Here is a 23,184-nt window from a genome sequence, read left to right on the forward strand (position 1 = left end):
GCAGAATTGTATAACAACCTAGTAAAAATAGACGACTATACTTATACCACTAGGGCAGCTGGGACTAATATCACGTTATCCCCCACTGCCATCCGAGAGTTTTTGGAGTTACGAGAGTCTACCTGTCCCTTTCAGTGCTATCCTCCCATGGACCTACCCTTTGGAGATCCCTACTCGCATATCATTCTTGATACGATTTATTCGTATTTTTTTCAGGGGCGAGCGAGTACCCACAGTGACCCAGTTTAGGTCAGTTACCCTTCGAGTCCAAGACTACGCCCTTTATAGGGTCTTAGTCTTTTGCATTCTACCTCTGAGCACTCGCGACATCGTGATAATGCGCCCATTCCATTCCTTTCTCCTCTATGCTCTGTGTCATAGGTTAGATATTGACATTAGCCTGCATATCTTTTCCACTATCATTTACTCGGCCGAATATGTGACGAGTGGGCGAGTTCATATGCCCTACTATCACATTCTGATAGCATATATGTCCTCTTTGGGCATTGATGTCACCAGAGGTGACATCCGCTATATGACCGAGTTTGACATTATAGGAGCTAGGAACTTTTCCCTAGCTAGTAGTCATATAGATGATGAGGGCATCATGACCTAGCAGAGGGAGGCACAGCACCAGCCTGACCCAGACGCATAGCAGGAGGAGGTCGATGAGTTCTATCTCGCACTCTTTCCTGACGAGGCCGCTCCTGCCCCAGCACTAGCTCGAGCCCCACGCCATACTCGTCGTACTCTAGCCGATCGAGTATCCGGGCTAGAAGAGCCATGTCGAGCCTCCAGCACGAGTCCTCCGAGTTCCACCGAGATATACGACGAGAGATCTCCGATCTCCGACGAGAGGTACGACAGGAGGTCTCTGATCTACGGCGGGATATGCGGCAGGAGATCCGGCAGGAGATCTCCAACCTACGACGAGACCTACGAGAGGACGATCGGGCTCGTCACACTTAGATATTGGCACTACTTCGGTCGATGGGTTCCGAACCACCTCCGTCATCATCTCAGTAGTCGTGATTATTGTTGGTGCAACCTTAGGTCAAGGTTGACCTGACTCGAGTTGACCTGACTCGAGTTGTGTTTTGATGTTTGACGATGTTTGACGAGAAGAGAAGTCCTATTCTTGATGTTTGACAAGAATAGATGTTTGGGAGATTGTAGGTGCAACCTTAGGTCAAGGTTGACCTGGTTGACCTGATTCGGGAAAAGTCCAAGCATGGAGCTTGGCACGCGAAAAGTCCAAGTATGGAGACTTGGCACTGGAAAAGTCCAAGTACGGAAACTTGGCACGGGGAAAAGTCTAAGCAGGTAGCTTGGCACGCGGAAAGTCCAAACAGGGAGTTTGGCACGGGGAAAAGTCCTGGTGAGTGAAGCCAGGCAGTCGGAGAAGTCCTGGTGAGTGAAGCCAGGCAGTTGGGAAATCCTGGTGAGTGAAGCCAGGTGAAAATCCTAGTGAGTAAAGCTAGGTGAAAGGGAAAACCTTGGTGAGTGAAGCCAGGTAAAAGTCCTAGTGAGTGAAGCTAGGCAGTTTGGAAGTCCTGGTGAGTTAAGCCGGGCAAGGGAAAATCCAGATGGATCAAGGGTGATCGGACATCTGGTGTTGGGAAGTTCAAGTAGATCAAGGGAGTGATCGGATACTTGGCACGAAGAGGAAAGTCCAAGTGGGTCAAAGGGATTGACCGGACACTTGGTGAGGAGTCTTAGCAGGTCAAGGGAGTGATCGGATGCTAAGCATGATGTACCAATAGGTCAAGGTTGACCGGATATTGGTTTGGAAGGTTTGGAACTTGGTTTGGGCAAAAACCAAGCTCTGGATCGGTCTGCAGACCGATCCAAGATGTGAGTCTCGAGTCAAGCTTCCAAGATGCTGCTCACCCATGACGGTCCAGAGAGCGTGCTATCGAACCCTCTCCGACCACAGTCATGGAGCTCGATCGGCCGCCGACCGATCAGGTGACGATCTTGAGGAGTGCGAGGAACCGCACTAAGCCCTGATCGGTCGCCAGACCGATCAGCCACTACTGATCGGTCCCCACGACCGATCGAAGCAGATCAGTAGCTAGCGGAGTTCGGAGAAAGCGCTGATCGATGGGACTCGCTACACTTCGATCGGTCGTGGACCGATCGGGAGCATGCCTGTTCGCAACGGCTATATTCCTTCGTGTTTTTCTTCGCAGGTATAAAAGAAGCTACAGGGCTTCGTTGCTGCTACTGCTTCCTCCTTAGAACTTCTGTTCTTGTGCTCTAGAGCTTCTGCTCTTACCTGCTATCAGAGCTTTGCTGAGCTCCTCGCAGCTGAAGCTTCGCGTGAGCTTCTCGACTGGATTCTCGTCAGCTGCTGCTAGTGTGAAGCTGCTGCTTCATCACTCCAGTCAACAAGAAAGGCAAGCAAGTGTTTCATATTGTCTTTTGCTTTCTTGTATCTGTTGTACTCCTATCTTACTTGTGCAAGAAACATTATGGCGAGGTTTCTCCACCCAGAAGAAGTATATTGTATTAGCCGATTCTCCGGGGACTCATCCACCGACGGATTGGTAGGCTTCGTCCACCTTACGGACACGCCGAGGAGTAGGAGTTCATCTCCGAACCTCGTTACATCCATCGAGTTTGAGGTTTGATCTTCTCACCGTTTCCTTTCTACTGTTTTATTTCCGCTGCGCTAACACGTTTTGTAGAAAGAAACGACGATTTGGGGTCGGCTATTCACACCCCCCTCTTTAGCCACCGTACGAAGGATCCTAACAATTATTACGTAACATTGTTATGACACTATTACAGCCTTTTGTAGTACATATTATTCTACTGATCTTCATTTTCAGATCTGATTGGTTATACTCTAATTTAATAGACTAGGATTTTCAAAATTCAAAATTACTTTCAAATTGACTATTTTAAAACTCTAGGTTAAATTTGTTTTCATTTGTTTTAAAACCTTCCAACTTTTAGAATTTCAAAATAACTTTAGCCTTAGACTAGAAAAATCCCCTTAGAAATCATGTTCCCCCAGGACTAGTATTTGAGCATCTCACCAACACCCTAGATTTACCTTGCTTGTGATTGACAAAATTAGAAAGGGGTGAGATGTATAGGCCAATTGCATGGACTTAAGATGTTTATATCAGTGCATCGATATAAGTCTGGGCATTAAATACAAAACCAACATTAATCAAGTTAAGATATTCAGCTTAGTCAACCACTAACTGATCACAATGAACTTGACTAACCAAGTGAAAGCTGTCATCTTCTGATAGTCAGTAAGTAATTAATTGGTTAGACAGCTATTTTAGATGTCAGGTTTAGGGGGAGGATTAATTAGTCTCATATTTATTTTTCCTTTACTAAAATTGGTTTTTCAAAAATACTTTCTTAAAAATACTTTAAATCTATTTAACAAATCTGACTTATCTTTGTAAAATCTAAGAAACTTGGTTTTGAAAATCTTACTTTTCCAAAATTATCTTTATAAAACTTATGTTTAAAAAGGTGTTTTAACTTTACAAGCTTATTTTGAAAATTTCAATAATTGAATCTAGCTTTAAAGTTTGATTTGAAAATTAAATTTCACTTCATTCTGAAAATCTGGATTTTTGCAAACTTAGTAGATTCTCAAACTTAATTTTGAAATTTTGATTTTGAAAACTCATATTTGTAAAAAATTTCAAGTTGAAACTTATTTTGAAAATTCAATTTCTTGAAACCTGGATACTTATGTTTGAAAATTAGAAGTATACTTGAAAACTAGCTTTTACTCTTTGAGTTTGCAAACTCATTTAATGTTGCAAAAATTATTTTTACTCAAAATATACTAAGTTATTTTTCAAAACTTAGTTATGTTACAAGAATTACTATGTGGTGAAATTTAAAACTCCCCCAAGTTAACTTGACACCATTTCCTATATTTCTTTATGTATTCTGTATTTCTTGAATGTGTTAATTATATCCTTATTTGATGAATGCCAAAGGGGGAGGGATAGGTGGTTAAATTAGAAAAACAAAATATAAAAACTAACTTAAACCCCATGCTAGAACAAAATGTTTAACCTTTTATCTCGCATATTTTTACTAACTTAACCAGGTTGTCATTCCATCAAAAAGGGGGAGATTGTTAGTGCGGTTAGCACTAATAGTCTAACTCGGGTTTTGATGAATGATAAATCGGGTTAAGTTAGGTTTGTTGTGATCTAACACTCTGACCGAGTGTGCAGACGAAGTCCAGACAGGTCGACGGGCTGACCAGATGTCTGGCACGAAGTCTGGGCGAGTCGACGGGCTGACCGGACGCTTGGCGAGAAGTCCAGCTAGGTCGACGGGCTGACTGGATAGCTGGCAAGAAGTCCAGACGGGTCGAAGGGCTGACCGGACGTCTGGCAAGTAAGTGAAGGTAAGTCACTAGAAGGGAGTGACTGTGAGGACGCGTTCCCGAGAAGGGAACATTAGGCGTCGATCCGGCTTAGATCCATTTCAGATATCTAAGTCGAGATCATGACTAGATTCCGGTCTCGGAAAGACGGAATCTAAGTCATACTTTTCATGTCAAACTTATGAACTGTGCTAACACTTTGTTTTGCAGGAAATTTATTATACTTGTCTCGGACTAACCTTGTCTTGCAGGAGAAGGACCTGTTATGGAGAAAGGTGGTCCGGGTGCCCGGAGGGGATCCGAGCGCCCGAAAAGGATCCGGGCGCCCGGGAGGCAAGTTTTATCCCAATTGCGCGTCGCCACGTGGAGCTCGCTGGTTGGACCTGCCAAATCTCACCAGGGCGCCTGGAAGGGATCCGGGGTACCCCGAGCTTCAAATAAAAGAAGGGGCAGGGGTGGAGCTTCAACAACAACTCAGAATCCAAGATCTGCTGCTCTGTGCTCTTGCGACGCCACGAAAAGCTCTCCGACTCAATGCTGGTTTGTTTTAATTCTATTGTCGGTATTTTCTTTACTTGTTAATTCTTGTACTTAACTTTGTAATATTCGAATTGATAGTGATTGCCCACCGAAAGCGGTCAACGACCGCGGGCCTTAGAGTAGGAGTCGACACAGGCTCTGAACCAAGTAAAATCGAACTGTGTTAGCCTTGTCTTCTTACTTTGTCTTTACTTTTCCGCTGCGCTTACTCAACGAAAGTTTTAATCGATATTCTCCCACCCTCTATCGAACGCTTACGATCCAACATAATGTACTCGATTAGTCAAACAGCTGACTAAGTGCAAGGGAGCCTGGTCAGGAGAAAACCTGACCAAGCCTTAAGTGCTTAGGTCTTCTGAAAACCCCTTAGTATAAGACTGGCTGAATAAAGGTCGGTTGAACATAAAACTCTATGTATACACCAGGTCGGGCAAAACCCGAGCGGGCTTAAGGACACTTAGCCTCATAAAGCTCTTAGTATAAGACCGGTTGGATAAAGACCAGTCGAACATAAGGCTTTTGTGTACACTCAGCCTAGCAAAGCCCGGACGGGCTTAAGGACACTTAGCCTCATAAGACTCTTAGTATAAAACCGGTCAAATAAAGGCTGATCGAACATAAGATTCTCTATATGCGCCCGGTCGGGCAAAACCCGAGCGGGTTTAAAGACGTGTAGCCTTATAAATCTCTTAATAAAAGACCTACTGGATAAAGATCGGTCAAGCATAAGGATTTTTGTGTACGCCCAGCCGAGCAAAGACCGGATGGGCTTAAAAATATTTATATTTATGAAACTCTATATATCCACTCAGTCATGCAAATATTGACAAAGTTTAAGTTACCTAATGTCACATTATCTCTAAAATAAAGCTCTAACATATATGATCTATCACATGACTTCTTGAATGAATCTTTGGCATAGTATGGTCAGTATATTAGTCTTTGAACAGATCTTTACATCATTTAACATATGATAGAGCAAATTGATACAATGACAAGCAATATGGCTCAGCCCAATGGACCGGTTGAGATACATTTAGTAGACAAGCAACAAACAATATTTTAATAGTCTGTCATAATTGTTGGGAAATATTATTTTAGAACCCCCTTCAGAGGTTATCCTGTTTATCATTGGTGATTCATTTATAACGGCATCCTCCTCCAATGACTTCAGAGAATGTTTAAGCTATAAATGATAAAAGATGTACATCTGGGGGTAGAAAAAATATTCGTCAGAAACTTTTCAAGGAACTGTTGGACTCTGTGGTAGTTTTGATGTGATCAACCAAGTTAGTTAGGTCCTGCGTTTTGTCTGAACCCTGTGTCTGAGTGTGCAGGAACTTAGGAGCGCAGGAAGTCGAGTGGAAAACGCAGCTAGCTAGAAGGACGGCACGGGAAGGGAGCCGACGAGCTCGGTGCGTCCGAAGGACGAGAGAGCTGCGGAAGAGTACTCTGGTGGAGCGAGAAGAACGTGCGCGACATTCAAGGGACGAGAAGCCGGACGGAAGACTGCTCGAGGAGAAGGCCAGGAACTGGGTTCGGGTGAGCCCTATTCCGGATGACCGCAATCACCCAAGGAGCCGAATCGGAGCAAGTCAACTGGAGTTGACTTATCAACAGTTCGGTCGACCGAACCCTTCATTAACTGCAGCCAGCCGTTGGTGACACGTCAGCAACACATCTGCCAGCAGTGAAGTGATCGGTCGATCGAACCTCATGATCGGTCGACCAAACCCAAGTTTATCCAGAGACTGAGTCGAGTGTTTTCATCGGGCCAGCGCAGAGGAAGACCGTTGGTCGATCATTCGACCGAACATAAGGATCGGTCGACCAAACCTAAGCTCGATCAACAGAGACTGCACCTGGACAGAAAGTCGGGCAGGTACAGCAGGTTCGGTCGACCGAACTTGGGGATCGGTCGACCGATCCCTCTCGAGTCAAACCTGATCCCGAAGGATCAGGTGATCTGATAAGCTCGAGAACCCCTATATAAAGAGGGTCTCGGGCAACTTTAGAGAACAACGATCATGAGCGAAACTCAACTCTTGTAATCTCATTCTCTTAGCAACTACTGTGTTGTCAAAGTGTAAAAGGCTTCTCCACCTTCAAAGAAAGAGTTTCTTATTGCGCTTTCCATCGCCCTAGATTAACAGTCCTCTTGGTTGTAACCATGTTAAAAGTCTGTCTTCAGTTCTCTTTCTATTTAGTGTTGCTTTATTTAGAGTTGAAAAGCTTCGAGGAGGGTTATTTTTATTTGCAGGCAATTCACCCCCCCTTTTGCCGGTCCCCGCTGCGCCTACAAGTGGTATCAGAGCCCAACAGCCTCAGAAGGACTAACCGTCATCTGAAGCACAAAGATCAGAACAATGGCCGGCGCGAACATTCATCCCCCAAAGTTCGACGGAGATTTCACTACATGGAAGCGAAAAATGGAGGTATTCTTTAAAACTGAATTTGATATACTTTTAATAATGAAATATGGATATGCAGCGCCGAAAGATAAAGAAGAAAACACGTGGAGCAAGAAGGAACAAGCCAACTTTGTCGCCAACGGAAAGGCTGAGTTCCACCTGCTCAGCGTTCTGCCACCTCAGGAGGTAAACCGGATCGAAAGCTACGACTCCGCGAAGGATCTCTGGGAAAAATTCCTGAAGCTTCACGAAGGTACTTCCAAAGCGAAGCTAGCAAGGCATGACATCCTCCGGACCCAGTTGACGGACCTCCGGATGAACCAAGGCGAAAAGGTAGCGCAACTCCAAGCAAGGATCAAAGAGCTGATCACGCAACTAACCAACCTTGGAGAAGAAGTAACGAACCGGGACTCGATCCGGTACGCGCTCAACGCCTTGGCCTCCTTAGTAGATGCGTACTACATCTCTAAGGACTTCGAGGTAAGTACTCTAGAACATTTGTTTTCTACTTTTGAACTTCACGAATCTCGAGTTGCAGAGCCCAATGGAGTAGAAAAGATTAGTCAGAACATCGCTTTGAAGGCAAGAACAAACGATTCTGACTCCGAAGCCTCGATCGACGAATCGGAAGCGGCACTATTGATAAGACGCGTCAATAAATTTTTTAAGTCTAATAAATTTAGATCGCAGACAAAGAGGCATCAGCAAAAGAAAAGGGTGGTTCGTTGCTACAATTGCAACGAAGAAGGACATATCAAAGATGACTGCCCAAAACTGAAAAGCAAAAGTAAAGAAAAGAGTAAGAAGCTAGCTCGACCCAAATACAACCTAAAAGCCACATGGGATGATTCATCATCCTCCGAATCCGAAGTCGAAGAATTCTTGGGGTTAGCACTGATGGCCAACCATCATCTAGAAGAAACGTCTAGCTCAGAAATGAGCATACATGAAGGGGGAAGAACAACAGAAGAAGAAAAAAGCTGTGATGAAGGGGGAGCATCGCAAGATGAGGTAAGTAAGGTACGTGCCCTAAACCCTAAACAGTCCTTTCGTTTTATTAAAGCTCTTTCTAAAGAATTAGATAAAGTAGAAAAGGAAAATGAATACTTGAAATCAGAAAATGAGGTTTTAAAATTAGAAATTAAAAAATTGAAAACTGATGCATGTTTTAAAAATAATTTTTCAAAATCAAAACTTAAAATTTATAGAAAATTAAATTGGTATATAAAGAAGCATCAGGGTCAACTTAGGAAAATTCCTAAGAATTATATACCCCTTAAGTTTTTGACTAATCCTGTAGGAAGGAACCTTTATTGGGTTCCAAAATCTGTGCTAAACTAAGCTCTTAAAATTAAAAGCTTTATAGAGAGAAAATTAAACATTTTCCTTATGAAAGCTTCGTCTAAGGAAGTGGTTGTTGCTCCAATAACCAAGAAGGCCTAGTACCTCGCCACGACCTGGAAGCTAAAATATTGAAACAAAATGTTTAATTGACTTTATGAAAAAGTATTAAAAGTAAAATTAAAATGCTTTGAAAGTGCACAAACATTTTTTTTTCTAAGTTTTTAAATTTTTTTTTTTGAAAATAGATTTTTAACTTAGAAATTCTTTTTGAAAATTCTAAGAAATCATATTAGAAAAAAAAATTTTCCCTTAAGAACTTACTTCCCCATTTTTGTTGTGATCAAAGGGGGAGAGAAAAGTACAAGTTTAGGGGGAGTTAGGAAATTTAAAAAGAAAATTTAAAAGTTTAAATTTTTAATATTTTTTCTAAATAGTGTTGCAATTTTACTTATTGCAAAACTTATGCTTAATATGCTAGTTTAGTAATTTTTCTTTAAAATTACTTTTTGTGTCTGTTTTACCCTAACTTGAACTTGGGTTGATGCACATCAAAAAGGGGGAGATTGTTGGACCCCGTGGTAGTTTTGATATGATCAACCAAGTTAGTTAGGTCCTGCGTTTTGTCTGAACCCTGTGTCTAAGTGTGCAGGAACTTAGGAGCGCAGGAAGTCGAGCGGAAGACGCGGCTAGCGAGAAGGACGGCACGGGAAGGGAGCCGACGGGCTCGGTGCATCTGAAGGACGAGAGAGCTGCGGAAGAGTACTCTGGTGGAGCGAGAAGAACGTACGCGGCGTTGGAGGGACGAGAAGCCGGACGGAAGACTGCTCGAGGAGAAGGCCGGGAACTGGGTTCGGGTGAGCCCTATTCCGGATGGCCGCAATCACCCAAGGAGTCAAACCGGAGCAAGTCAACTGGAGTTGACTTGTCAACAGTTCAGTCGACCGAACCTATTGATCTATCGACCGAACCCTTCATTAACCGCAGCCAGCCGTTGGTGACACGTCAGCAACACATCTGCCAACGGTGAAGTGATCGGTCGACCGAACCTCATGATCGGTCGACCAAACCCAAGTTTATCCAGAGACTGAGTTGAGCGTTTTCATCGGGTCAGCGCAGAGGAAGACCATTGGCCGATCGGTCGATCGAACACAAGGATCGGTCGACCGAACCTGAGCTCGATCAACAGAGACTGCACCTGGACGGAAAATCGGGTAGGTACAGCAGGTTCGGTCGACCGAACCTGGGGATCGGTCGACCGATCCCTCTCAAGTCAAACCTGATCCCGAAGGATCAGGTGATCTGATAAGCTCGAGAACCCCTATATAAAGAGGGTCTCAGGCAGCTTTAGAGAACAACGATCACGAGCGAAACTCAACTCTTGTAATCTCATTCTCTTAGCAACTACTGTGCTGTTAAAGTGTAAAAGGCTTCTCCGCCTTCAAAGAAGGAGTTTCTTACTGCGCTTTCCATCGTCCTGGATTAACAACCCTCTTGGTTGTAACCAGGTTAAAAGTTTGTCTTCAATTCTCTTTCTATTTAGTGTTGCTTTATTTAGAGTTGAAAAGCTTTGAGGAGGGTTATTTTTATTTGCATACAATTCACCCCCCTCTTGCCGGTCCCCGCTGCGCCTACAGGAACAACCTAACAAACTCTAACATATGAAGTCATCTCATGATGACAGAGGTTTCTCTGCCCTTAGTCACTAATGCTTCGTTGGATCGTCATTTATACGCAGGATCTTTGAAAAGCTTCATCCAATATCAGAGAGTCAATTACTAATCAACAAACTATCCACCTCAGCTAGTGGCCAGCACCATCTCTTTAACCACAGGATCAAACATGATTACTAATTCTTCAATTGGTAGACTGTTAATTGTTTGCCCCTTTTGAAATTATATCTTTAATCTATTCGCTGTTTAAGCTTAAACATACTAAAAATAGAGAGGAACATGGATTCTATTATTACTAATAAAAGAAAAGAAAATCAACACAAAATCTTTAGTTTACAACCAAAAAAAATAAAAAAATTGAATCGATTTGAACTCTCATGTCCACAGCCTTGAAATCTTTAGTATAAGACCGGCTGAATATAGGCCGATCAAACATAAAGCTCTATATGTATGTTCGATCAGACAAAATCCGGACGAGCTTAAGGATACTTAGTCTCATAAAGCTCTTAGTATAAGGTTAGCTTGATAAAGACTAGTCAAACATAAGACTCTGTGTACATCCAGCCGGGCAAAGCCTGGGCGGGCTTAAGGATACTTAGCCTCATAAAGCTCTTAGTATAAGGTTGACCGGATAAAGGTCTGCCAAACATAAGGCTCTCTGTGTACACTCGGCCGGGTAAAGCCCGAGCGGGCTTAAGAACACTTAGCCTTATAAAGCTCTCAGTATAAGACTGGTTGGATAAAAGCCGGCCGAACATAAAGTTGTTTATGTACGCTCGGACGAGCTTAAGGACACTTAGCCTCATAAAGCTCTTAGTATAAGACCGGTCGGATAAAGGCCGGTCGAATATAAGGCTCTTTGTGTACGCTCGGCCTAGCAAAGCCTAGAGGGGCTTAAGGACACTTGGCCTCATAAGAGTCTTAGTATAAAACTAATCAGATAAAGGTCGATCGAACATAAGACTCTCTATGTACACCCGGTCGGGCAAAGCCCAAGCGGATTTAAAGACACGTAGACTTATAAATCTTTTAATAAAAGACCGGTTGGATAAAGACCGATAAAGCATAAAGATTTCTATGTACACCCAGTCGGGCAAAGACTAGATGGGCTTAAAGACATTTATCTTTATGAAACTCTACATATCCGCTCGGTCACGCAAAGGTTGACAAAGTTTAAGTTACCTAATGTCACATTATCCCTAAAATAAAGCTCTAGCATATATGATCTATCACATGACTTCTTGAATGAATCTTTGATATACTGTGAGTACTATATTAGTCCCTGAATAGATCTTTGCATCATTTAACATATGATAGATCAGATTGATACAATGACAAGCAATGTGGCCCAACCTCGTGGACCGGTTGAGATACATTCAGCAGATAAGTAACAGATACATTTTAACAGTCTGTCATAATTGTTGGGAAATATTCTTTTGGAACCCCCTTCAGAGGTTATCCTATTTGCCATTGGTAATTCATTTATAATGACATCCGCCTCCAATGACTTCAGATAAGGTTTAAGTTATAAATGACAAAAGAGGTACATCTGGGGGTAAAAAAAAGATTCCTCGAAAACTCTTCAAGGAACAACCTAACAAACTCTGATGTATGAAGTCATCTCATGATGACAGAGGTTTGGGAGGTGGTATAAAAAGGGAGTTCTCTCCATTGGTAAGATACGTAATTTTTGCATCTAAAATTTTTATTTGCACATTCTCTACTGTTCTTCCACTTGCCTTGAAGCGAGACTAATTTGAATATCGAAGGACCTTGTCAGGGACCCCTTCTCTATCCTTAGCCACTAATGCTTCATTGAATCGTCTATTTTTACGCAAGATCTTTGAAAAGCTTCATCACATATCAGAGAGTCAACTACTCATCACCAAACTATTCACCTGAGCTAGCGGCCAGCGCCATCTCTTTAACCCCATGATCACACATGATTACTAATTCTTCAATTGGTGACGGTTAATTGTTTGCCCCTTTTGAAATTATATCTTTAATCTATTCGCTATTTATGCTTAAACATACTAAAAATAGAGAGGAACAGATTCTATTATTACTAATAAAAAAAAAGAAAATCAACACAAAATCTTTAGTTTACAACAAAACAGAAAAACAAAAAAATTTAATCGATTTCATGAACTCTCATTTCCACAGCCTCGAAATCATTCCCGTTGCGCGTCTCCACTTCCCCTGCAAATCCAACTTCTCCATCAAAATTCAGGAAAAAAAAACATTGAAATTGCTGGGGAAAAACCAGTTACATTCTCTTTAGCGGCCGCCGTCGCCAGCGAAGGCGCCGCCGCCGCCTCACCTCGCTGCCTTCTGATCCTGCCCCAAAGTCGATGAATCCACGACGGAGGATTCCTCTTCATCGGTATCTAAAAATGGTAACTTCATTAGCAGAAGCGATCACGCAACGAGTCAATGGATGGCGATCGATCGTACCCGACGATCGGCGTGCAAGAGCCCGGCTTTCCACTTGGCCCAGGTGGGAGCCGCGGAGGAGCCCTGCTCGGCGTGGATCCGCCGGAGCTGGCGGGTGTAGTCGAGCAGCAGCTGCCTGCGGTCGTAGCCGAGTAGGTGGTCGCCGACGGCCGGGCGACGAAGGAGAAGCGCGGCGTCGCTGGTTCTCGGCATCGCCGCGGGCTTTTCCTCGAACACCTGGACGATGATGACTCCTGTGGCGGCGGCGGCGCCGCCTTGGGGTTTCCTCTTCGCTTTGCGGTTATCCATTTGACCTAACGGAACGGAAGGGGGTTTGGGAGTCGAGGTCGGAGACGAGGTTTAAAAACGGCCGTCGGTGGAATTGGCCTTCGAAGGACAGTCTTTTATCTGTAGCTTCGTCGAGGTTGAGAGGGGCCGCCGCTTTGGAGTTCATGAAGAACTTTTTGGACCGAACTGTTGCCGGCAAAAATTTGGCCTAAAGAATTCAATTAATGCTCTGTTTACTCCTGGTCTGGATCGAAGAAGGAAAGGAATTGAAGCGGAAAAAAAAACACAAAAAAGGCAAAAGAAACCAAAATTGGCCCTTATTTTATGAATTATCAAAATCACGTGTCACTTTAATTTTGCTTCTGTCTAAATCCTAAATTAGTATGTTTTAACATCTATAAACTCATAACTATTGTACAGTTATAATAAATGTCAATATTAAATATTTTACTTGATGGGAATATGAAATACATAATATTAAAGATAATCTGATGCACGAAACTCTCGTTATATGAAATTTCATGAAAAAATTTATTGTATATAGTCTCATCCTAATTTTTACAAAAGACTATTTTTAAAATTCGAATCTGTGACTTTTTGGTCATATGATAACAATTTTATCGTTACACCAAAACTCTTCTTCATAAGACACACAATATATTAATTTAAAATTTGTTCAAATATCTTTAATTAATTGTATGATGGAACCTATAACAATCTAATTGTAAATTTAAAAAATATTATTTAATTTTTTTAGAGGGTTTGAATAATTTTATTTTTTTTTATGTTGTAGTAACTATAAAATTATAATTATTATAACTGTATAATAATTATGATTTCGTAGCTGTTATAAGTAACTCGAATTGTTCAAGACGGGTTGATAATTGAATGATTGTAAAGGGTGAAATGCTCTTTTTAGAAAAAAAAAAATTAAAATGGGACATCAAACATATTCTTTTGAAAAGAAACAACCGCGCATGAAGCCGCTTAAGGTCGCGTGCAAGGTCGGCTGTAGCAGCGAGCAAGACAACCACGCGTGGGGTCGCCGATGACGATGAGCTGCCTCTTGCAGTCGCGAACGCTGTTGAGAGAGATTCGATAGGCACAAGATGAGGGAGGAAGGAAATTTAATCCCATCCGATTTAGGTAGAAAAAGATATCTAAAGAATATTTGCTGATGAATTTTAAAATTCATCAGTCTATGCCTGTATAATAAACGGTAAAAAAAAACAGATGAGTGACTATTTTCTTTATAAAATAAATTTTGATATTTTTTTATTTGATTATTTTTTAAAATTGTTATTTCCGTCCTTTCAAACAAATAAAGAAAGGGTTGAATGCTATTAAGGCAACAAATATTTGAAAGACAGAAAATAAAACTAGCAAGATTTCATTGCTTTAAAATTATGTCATAACTCACCAGGAATTAGTCAAATTTAGATGGAAGGAAAGAACAGTCGATACCACCGCAAATAAAAATTCTATTTTTATCATGTGGTCCCTGGGATCACGGTGTCGCAGTAGGATATTCAGATTATTATTTAAATATATATGATTTAAACTCTAATTATAATATATTTATAATAATTTTTCTTCTAAATGAGGTGCGTAACCAAATGATGTTGAACTTTTGGGCTGGTAGTCGTGTGCGCTTTCCTATTTATCCTGATGACTGATAGAAAACTTACATGGGATCGAATTGATCACCCCAAAAATAATCAATAAAGTTAATTGAAATTATCATTTTTTTTTTTTTATCCTGCGACAAGGAAAAAAATTATAATATGGTAAAAAAAATGATTAGTTCACTTTCAACACCTCCGTCAACATGTGCTTAGATTGGACGGAGAATAAAAAACATAGAAAAAATAATATGACAGAATTATTTGGGGATCGAACTCTAGTCACCTGTTAAAACTGCCTTATCATGTCACACCGGGATTAAATATGAATCATGCTCATGCTCGTGCTCGTGCTCGTGCTCGTGCTAAGGCCAGTTATTATTATTTTTAATAATTAGATGTTTAATTTGTTTTAAAAAATATAAAGATTAATCAAATCTAAAAGATTTTAAAATAAATATTAGACAATAAAAAAACATATTTATTAATAACAGTTAATATTTTTATAAAATAAAAAATAAATAAATTTTAAATAGGTTAGTAAAATATGTGGTTGGAGACTCGGTGCCTGACTCAAATGAGGCGGCTACGGGTTTAGTATTGACCCACCGAGTTAAAACGGACTCGGGGAACCGGCGAGTCAGAATCGCGTCGTACCTTCTAGGGTTCCACTTGGGATCGCCTAACCGCATCCCCCTCCGCTCTCACGCTCTGGCCTTCGCTGCCCCGCTCCGTGTTCTCTAGCGAGGCAATGGAGGGAGATCTGGATGAGGCGAACGAGAAGGAAGGCGTCGAGGCGGAGATATCCCGCGCGATGAGAGCGCGCGTGAGCGACTTCAAGGAGCGAGCCGAGTGAGATGACGCAATCCCTTTCTCTTTTTCATTTATTTTCCCCATGCCTGCTCTCGCGCTGCCTTGCGCTACGGAAACATCGCCGAAATGTCTGTTTTTGTTTAGCTGTGATTCACATATGAAAAACAAGTTATCTCTAAATTTCCAGTAATTCGTTGCGACTGCTACTATACTTGATCGTTAGAATGAGCAATACCTTTTCAGTTGCAATGGAGGTTTGTAAGAAGTAAATTATAATTTTCTTATGATTTACTGCAATTAATTCACTACTCGGCATGGCTTCTATTTACTTGCTCTGAAGTGCAAGAGATCTTAAGAATAGATGAGATTTTGGAATCTCCTTAAAATTTATGGTTGGTCTATTTTTCATAGAGAATCTGTTTACTAACGAAATAGCAAACCATAGATGAGAATGATGATTAGTACGCTAGCTGCAGAAATAAAACGCATCAGTTGATATATGGTTACATATCAAAGGAATTTGAGCCACAAGGTGAGCATGTGCATGCGTTCTCAAAACTAAGTTGAAGAAGAAATGCAACTATGAGTAGGCCAGTGTGCTTTGTTATCTTCAAAGTCACTATACACTATACTTGAAAATGGTCTAGAACTTGGAAAGAAATCCGTGCGACTGTATCACGCATGGAAGTAACTGTTCCAATTTCTTTTTTTTCTATGATATTGACTTTGTTTTGATCCGATCTACTTTGCTGTCATTTGCAGAAGACTGACCAGAGCATGCCTCTGGAAGCTATATTCACAGTTCTTGTTAGGTGGTCAACCTAATTCTTTTGTCAGTGAGCATGCAACTTCACTATGCTGCTGTATTGTCGCGTGTCAATATGGATAGGTCATATTTGACCTATGTTGCTTCTATTTTAGTTTTATGAATTATTATTATGTTTCACTGTCCTTGTGTCATAGGCTGTATTAAGTTTAGTTGTTTTCTTTTGTGTAAATTGTGGTAACTTATCAAATCAAATCACTTCACATCCTCATAAAAAATACCATTGCTTATAATGCATGGCATGTATTTTTACCTTTCTAGGTTCCATCATCTGTTCTAATCAATTGTATTTGTCCCATGAAGAAGTTTTAATCGCCCTGACAATTGTATTTGTTCCAGCACTTTGACACTAGAAGGTGTTCGAAGAGCCCTAGAGAAGGACTTGGGGATGAAAACATTTTCATTGGATGCTCATAAAAGGTTCATAAAGCAATGTTTAGATGAGGTATCCCACCAGCCAAGCTGTGCCTATAGATTTATAAGATATAATGCATCATGTACTTATTATTAGCTATTCATGATGAACTGATGCTTGTGTTTTTTTCACTTTCTTTTCCCACTTCTGTGGCTTGTATGACCTTTTTCACTTTTTGATTTTGTCAATTTGAGGATGCATTTCTAGTTGGTGTATATAGTTGGACTAGCATAAAACTGCTGTTTCATGTCTGAGCAACTTCTTTTGCTAAAGATGAATAGAAAGGCAGTTAGAACAAGACATTGAATTTTAGGTTTTAGGATCCATAGATAGGATGTCATGAACCAGCTGTCTAACAGCATTATATGTAAACAACATTTGCGTTGTGTTAAAGATTTTTATTCTCCTGTAGAAGTTGTTGTGGGTAGGTGGTAACAAAGATCTAGAATATGTGGATACAAATTCCAGTCTATTATTGCATGTTGTTTTAAGGATTTACTATCTGCACCAAGATAATTGTTTTTTCCATACCACTGATCAACCAGCTAGATCTTTTGTAACTGTACCAAAATAAAATGCAATTTCTTTTTTAAATTTTTAGAAATTTAATAAAAGAGTGTTGCAGGATATTTTGCTTGAACTTTTTCCTGTTTTGGGGCTGAATATCTTTGGTTTTGATTTTGAATCCCACAACAAAATGCTTCACATAATTCTCATTTGAAATTGTGCAGGCCTTTTTTGGGTCTAGGATTATGTTTCTAGATGGAAATAGAGGATGTAAGTATGGAAATATTGGTGTGAGTAGAGGTTCGTTAGAACATCACATGCAATGATTAACAGTATTTTGCCTTTTGTTTAATTTGAATAATATCTGCAACTGCCAAAATAAAGGATGATTTTCTAGCATACAATTTAACTAATAGAAGACAAGTGTCCTTACATGTTCTACTTGCAGATTAGTTCATTTATAATTTTATTATCTCTGTAACAACTAGGATTTGTCATGTTCTATTTCTTTCATTTTCTTACTTTGATGGTTATTTCATTTCTCCATTACTTTTCCTCATAACTTATCCAAAATATTGCACTATTTCACTTTGATTTGGTTGGAGCTAGTGCTTTTATGGTGCTAGTGACGAGAACTTACCCAAAACCTCGGGGGCAACTTCTACTCAGTCACCCAAAGAAGAAAAGTCACTATCTGAAGAGAATCAACCACCATCAGAATCCAGAAAGGATGGTTCTGGCTTCAATAAACAAATAGAAGGTTCTCCAACAACCGCAAATAAGGAAGCTTTGGATCATCGGATAGCACATGATCAAGATTCTGAAAATGATGATGTAGATGAAGAGAAAATAAGGAAAGCAATCGAAAATAGAGCTGACTACTTTAGAGAGTATTGTATGTAAGTAAAATAAAGACATTCTCAACCGTTGACAATAATTTGTTAGATAAAACTATAATATGCCTTTTTATGGTATGCAAATAAGATGAGCCTTTTTTTCAGGTAACCCATTGTAGAATTAATTTGAGGGTTTTATTATGCTTCTGTAATGACCAAGCAGATGATGCTGTTTTGGTATGACTTGTTCAGGTCTATTTCTTTAGCAGAAGTTCGTCGAACATTGGAAGAAGATCTTAAGCTTAAGACAAAAGCTTTGGATGCCTACAAAAGTTTTATCACCAATGAGTTGGATAAGGTTAGTTGAACTTTATTTGGTTAGCTATTTGTTAGCTTCGAGTTAAATTTTTTTTTTTTATCAGTTTTAACTGAACTTTTATATAAAATTTTCTTTGCCAGGTATTACAGATTCCTGCAGATGTGAAACCAACCAACGGTGTCAAGAAGCAGCCTAAGAAAGTTTCTCAAAAGGGGGGTGAGAAAAAACCTGAGAAAGGAATTAAAAGAACTCGCCATGAGTCGGATTCTTCAAATAACAATGACTCTGTTACTGAGGACGAGGAAGATGAAGAAATCAGACTGAACAAGAGTTTAATTGGAAAAGATAAAGCAGGAAAAAAAGGCCCCAAAAGGTTGAAAAAATCTAAAGAGGATGACAAGTCACCTAATTCCAGTGAAGGAAAGACTGCAGAACAAAATTCAGGGAATAGTTCTGAAGATGATGGTGGAAACTCCTCTCAGGATAGTCATTCTCATACATCTAAAGGAGATTCCAAGGTTCTACTACATTTCATTCTGCTGCATGATGGTTTTTAATGTACCAGAGCATACTAATTTTATGAACTACAGAAGAAACAAGAGAAGCCAGTGCAAGTATATGGGAAACGAGTTGAGCAGCTGAAGTCAATAATTAAGTCTTGCGGAATGAGGTATATGAATGTGTAGTTTTACTTTACCATTTTTTTTTAAGATTATCAACTACCTTGATGATGATTTTATTTTGCTTTCGCTAGTGTCCCACCGACTGTGTATAGGAAGGCTAAACAGGTGTCAGAAAGTAAACGTGAAGCTTCTCTAATAAAGGAGTTAGAGCAAATTCTTAAAAAAGAAGGATTAACTACTAATCCTTCTGAAAAAGGTGCTTGATCCTTTAGTACTTGGAGATCATTACTTGCTTGGAGATTTTAGTATTGGTTCATTATTTATATGCACTGCGACTGCCTAGAACTTTGGTGCATAGTGGTTATATTGTTGTTTATCTCATCAATCTTTGCAGTTATATCTTGGTCGACAATATTTTCATGTCATTTTACTGATTGAATTAGGAATTTTTCTGGTTGAATTTCCAATTTACTCTTAGTTTCTTTGTTTAATTTCTCTCCTAGAAATTAAAGCTATAAAAAGGAAAAAGGAAAGAGCAAGGGAATTGGAAGGCATTGATATGAGTAACATTGTCTCAAGCTCCCGACGGAGAACGACGTCAAGCTACATTCCTCCACCAAAACCAAAAATAGAAGTTGAGAGCGAGAGCGATGAAGAAGACGAAGAAAATGAAGAAGACACTGATGAAAATGAGGATGACGGTTCAGGAAGCGAAGACCCTGAGGAAGGTAAATGTTTCTCATTATAACCAAAAGCTTGAATTATCTGAGTGTACGAGCGATATGACTTTTTTTTTCCAGTGAAATGAAGCTAACTAACACAATTGATGCAACAATTTAGTTACAGTTCCATACTAAATAATAATCCTACAAAGATTCTCCTTGCTGGTGGTCGGTCTTCCTGGCCACTAAGTATTTTAAAACTCTTGAATTAGTATGTGTATTAAAAAAAAAATTGTTGACTGAAAATTGAGCAAAATGTCTCTTAGGGTTTCTATATTGTTAGGGAAGTTAATTGTTGATTGGACCATGTGTTGTGCTCGTTCTTTCTTCCTTGTGCCTTCTTGAATGACTCCGTCAATGTCTGACTACCCTTTGTTTCTTGTTGCCAAAATCTCCTTCCTTTGCCCCAATTCCCATCTAGAACATTCCACCCTGTTGACACCAATAATTTTCTCATGGTCTGAGTCTTCAGACTCTAGTTCTCTGATATTAACTGAGTTTGACTCCACATAGTTCTTTGTTTTGAGTTTCTTTATACTTGTTTTTAGTTAAGTTCAAGCAGTATCAAGCCATCAATATCGAAACACTAATTCAAGAAAGGAGAAAAAAAGGATTTTCTATCATCCTCTCTTAGTCATTGCCGAGCACCTACTAGACTGGCTTGCCTAGTCTTTTTTTTTTTTTTAAATTTATACCTTGGCTTCTCTTTTTCTTGGCATATTATAGTGTGTTATTCTATTCCTCTAACTGTTTAAGAAGCCTTATCCCGCTCCTGCATCATTATTGATCTCTTTGCAGGCGAGGAAGAAGATGAGGAAGATGAAGAAGAAAGTGATTGACTGATGGTGTCTGAGCACGCTCAAAGTCCTCATGTAATATATAATTGAATCGGTCATCTCGTCAATTCATTATGCTTGATGTCTGAATTGTATCAGTGTTGGTTAGCAAACTAGATTACTCTTGTCATAAGGATAGTTAGCATACCTTATTCTGCTAACATGTGTAAGCTTAGTCCAGGCCATATTCCATCGGTTATTTCGGATATATATGTTTAGCTCTAAATTGGTTTGAGATAGTAACATTGGACGCTGTTGTTCGATACTTGCATCGAATAGGTTCACCTAGTGATTGTTGTTACGGACTCTGAATGCAACAAAATCAATAGCCTCTGGTGCTTTAAGCTACTCTGCCGTGATAACATCTGACTACCTCATGTTTGCTCAGAGACTGACTGTTCTCGGAAATATATTTCGCAAGTGTTTAGTTCGAATGGTCTGCCTATTAGTCCAACATGCTCTATGGTGCGCTTTGGTTGCTCGATTTACTTGATTCGCCTAGCTTGGAAGACTATTTTGTCTTTGATAATACGATACAAATGATATGGTCTTTGTAATGACTTATAAAATTTGTTCATATTTTACTATAAGGTCAATGATTAATGATACTCATTCATCAATATCAGCAAATTTTTAGTACTTCCCTGATTAAAAATTTTTACAAGGTGCAGGCCTATCAGCCAATTTTATGTGACATTGATGGATGGACCTAAATAATTTCGTATCACTTTAAATAAAAATTAATATACTTTTAGAAGTTTTTTTAACGTATTAATGCCTTAAATCTGACTATGTAAATTGAGAATAAAAATTAATATATTTTTAGAGGGTTTTTTTAATGCATTAATGTCTTTAAATCTAAATTCCATTATGTAAATTGAGAATAGTAAACCTTTTTCAAAGGTCGCAAAAAAATTCGAGCATTCAAAGAAAAAAATTGAATGTGGGGTATAACGGGAATGAGCTGATGTTTTGGAAATTTTAAAACTTAGTTTGTTTCTCTCCTAGTAAGCACAATGAGTATTATAGAATGGAAATGATTATGAGCTTGTATATTATTTTTAAAAATAATGTTTGGTTAATTGAATATTTTTAATCGGAATGAATCTAAATTTTCTTTTTTATCCTTAGAGAAAAATAAGAGAAAAAATTAGATGGGAGGGAAAGTTGAATGTGAGAGAAACATATGGTGAGAGAGAATGATGAGAGAGAATGTGTGATGAGAGAGAAAGCGTGATGGAAAAAATGAAGAGAGAGAAAGTATGATGAGAGAAAATGAGGAGAGAGTGCATGATAGGAGAGATTGAGAAGAGAAAAAGTATGATGAGAGAGAAAGTGATGAGAGAAATTTAAAAATTAAGGAGAGAGAAAGTAGGTTGAGAGAGAAAGAGTGATAGGAAAAATGAAGAGAGAGAAAGCTTGATGGGAGAAAATGAGAGATTGAGGAGAGAGAAAATATTATAAGAAAAAAATGTGATTAGAGAAAATGAGGAGAGAGAGTATAATGGGAGAAAATAAAGAGAGAGAAAGTGTGATGAGAGAAAATGAGGAGAGAATGGTAAGAGAGATTGAGAGAGAGAGTTTGATGGGAGAAAATGAAGAGAGAGAAAGTGTAATGAGAGAAAATGAGGAGAGAATGGTAAGAGAGACTGAGGAGAGAAAATATGATGAAAAAATAAGGAAAGAGTGTGTAATGGGAGAGAAAGTGTGATGGAAGAGAATGAAGAGAGAGAAAATAAGGAGAGAGAGTGTGCGATGGGAGAGAATATTGTTGGTTGCTACTCGGAATATCGTACTGATTCCCCTGTACAAAAATTTTATACAAGTCTCAAACCATTTCTAACAACCTATTGTGTTATTTAGAAATTAAATTTGGAATCGCAAACAGAACTTAACATTATTGATTCCAAATTCAAGTTATCTGTTTTTAGAGGTTTAGACTTGGATCGCAAACGATACTTAACATTATTAATCCAAATCCACGAATGTTATAAATTCGATTAAATATTTATTTCAAAGATCGACTTCCAGGTTAAACATGGCGAGACACTAGGCCTTCTTGGGTATGAGATCATCCACCACTTCCTAGACAAAGCCTTTCAACGAAATTCAATATTTAATCTCCTTAAAGTAACCCTAGGTTTAACCATTAAGAATAATCGAATCACAAGATCGAAAAACAAAAGAAACACAAAACCGAATCATAAATTCAAAACCTAGAATTGTTAGCCTCTTGTGTTTGGTATTTCAAAATCCATACAAAGAAAACTAGTATGATGCAGAACAAGACAACTAGTTATACCTCTCTTTGTAGCTTATAAACCTCACGATCTCCTATCGTATTCCTCTTCTTATCTCGGACGTCGTGTGGGTGACGATCTACCGAGATGAGAATCCACCCAAGCCTCCTTCTTCTCCTTGCAAGTTTCGGCCACCAACAATCTCCTAAAGATGAAGAACTTCGGTCACCAACCAAGCTCCAAGGGATGCTTTTTTTCTCTTCTTCTTCTCCACAAACAACCGACCACCAAGATGAAATAAGAGCTTCAAGTGTCGCCAGCCTCAACAAAAGGAGAAGAGAGGAGAGGGTCGGCCACCACAAAA

At 39.6% G+C, this 23,184-nt stretch overlaps 2 protein-coding genes across 2 annotated transcripts; one reads left to right on the forward strand and one right to left on the reverse strand.

The window, feature by feature from the left end:
- Positions 1 to 12,451: 12,451 nt before the first annotated feature.
- On the reverse strand, positions 12,452 to 13,293 carry LOC122039737. The gene is made up of 3 exons (XM_042599199.1): positions 12,795 to 13,293; positions 12,611 to 12,727; positions 12,452 to 12,539 (listed from the first exon to the last, which is right to left on the reverse strand). Exons 1-3 carry the CDS (start codon positions 13,080 to 13,082, stop codon positions 12,492 to 12,494), a joined length of 453 nt encoding a protein of 150 aa, XP_042455133.1. The 5' UTR covers positions 13,083 to 13,293; the 3' UTR covers positions 12,452 to 12,491.
- A 2,004-nt stretch (positions 13,294 to 15,297) lies between these two features.
- LOC122041325 (glutamic acid-rich protein-like) lies at positions 15,298 to 20,845 on the forward strand. The gene is made up of 9 exons (XM_042600965.1): positions 15,298 to 15,535; positions 16,662 to 16,767; positions 17,854 to 18,143; positions 18,333 to 18,438; positions 18,540 to 18,917; positions 18,990 to 19,069; positions 19,154 to 19,278; positions 19,526 to 19,750; positions 20,543 to 20,845. Exons 1-9 carry the CDS (start codon positions 15,435 to 15,437, stop codon positions 20,581 to 20,583), a joined length of 1,452 nt encoding a protein of 483 aa, XP_042456899.1. The 5' UTR covers positions 15,298 to 15,434; the 3' UTR covers positions 20,584 to 20,845.
- Positions 20,846 to 23,184: the final 2,339 nt, after the last annotated feature.

Source organism: Zingiber officinale, chromosome 2A (assembly GCF_018446385.1).
Source record: "Zingiber officinale cultivar Zhangliang chromosome 2A, Zo_v1.1, whole genome shotgun sequence".
Lineage (NCBI taxonomy): Eukaryota > Viridiplantae > Streptophyta > Magnoliopsida > Zingiberales > Zingiberaceae > Zingiber > Zingiber officinale.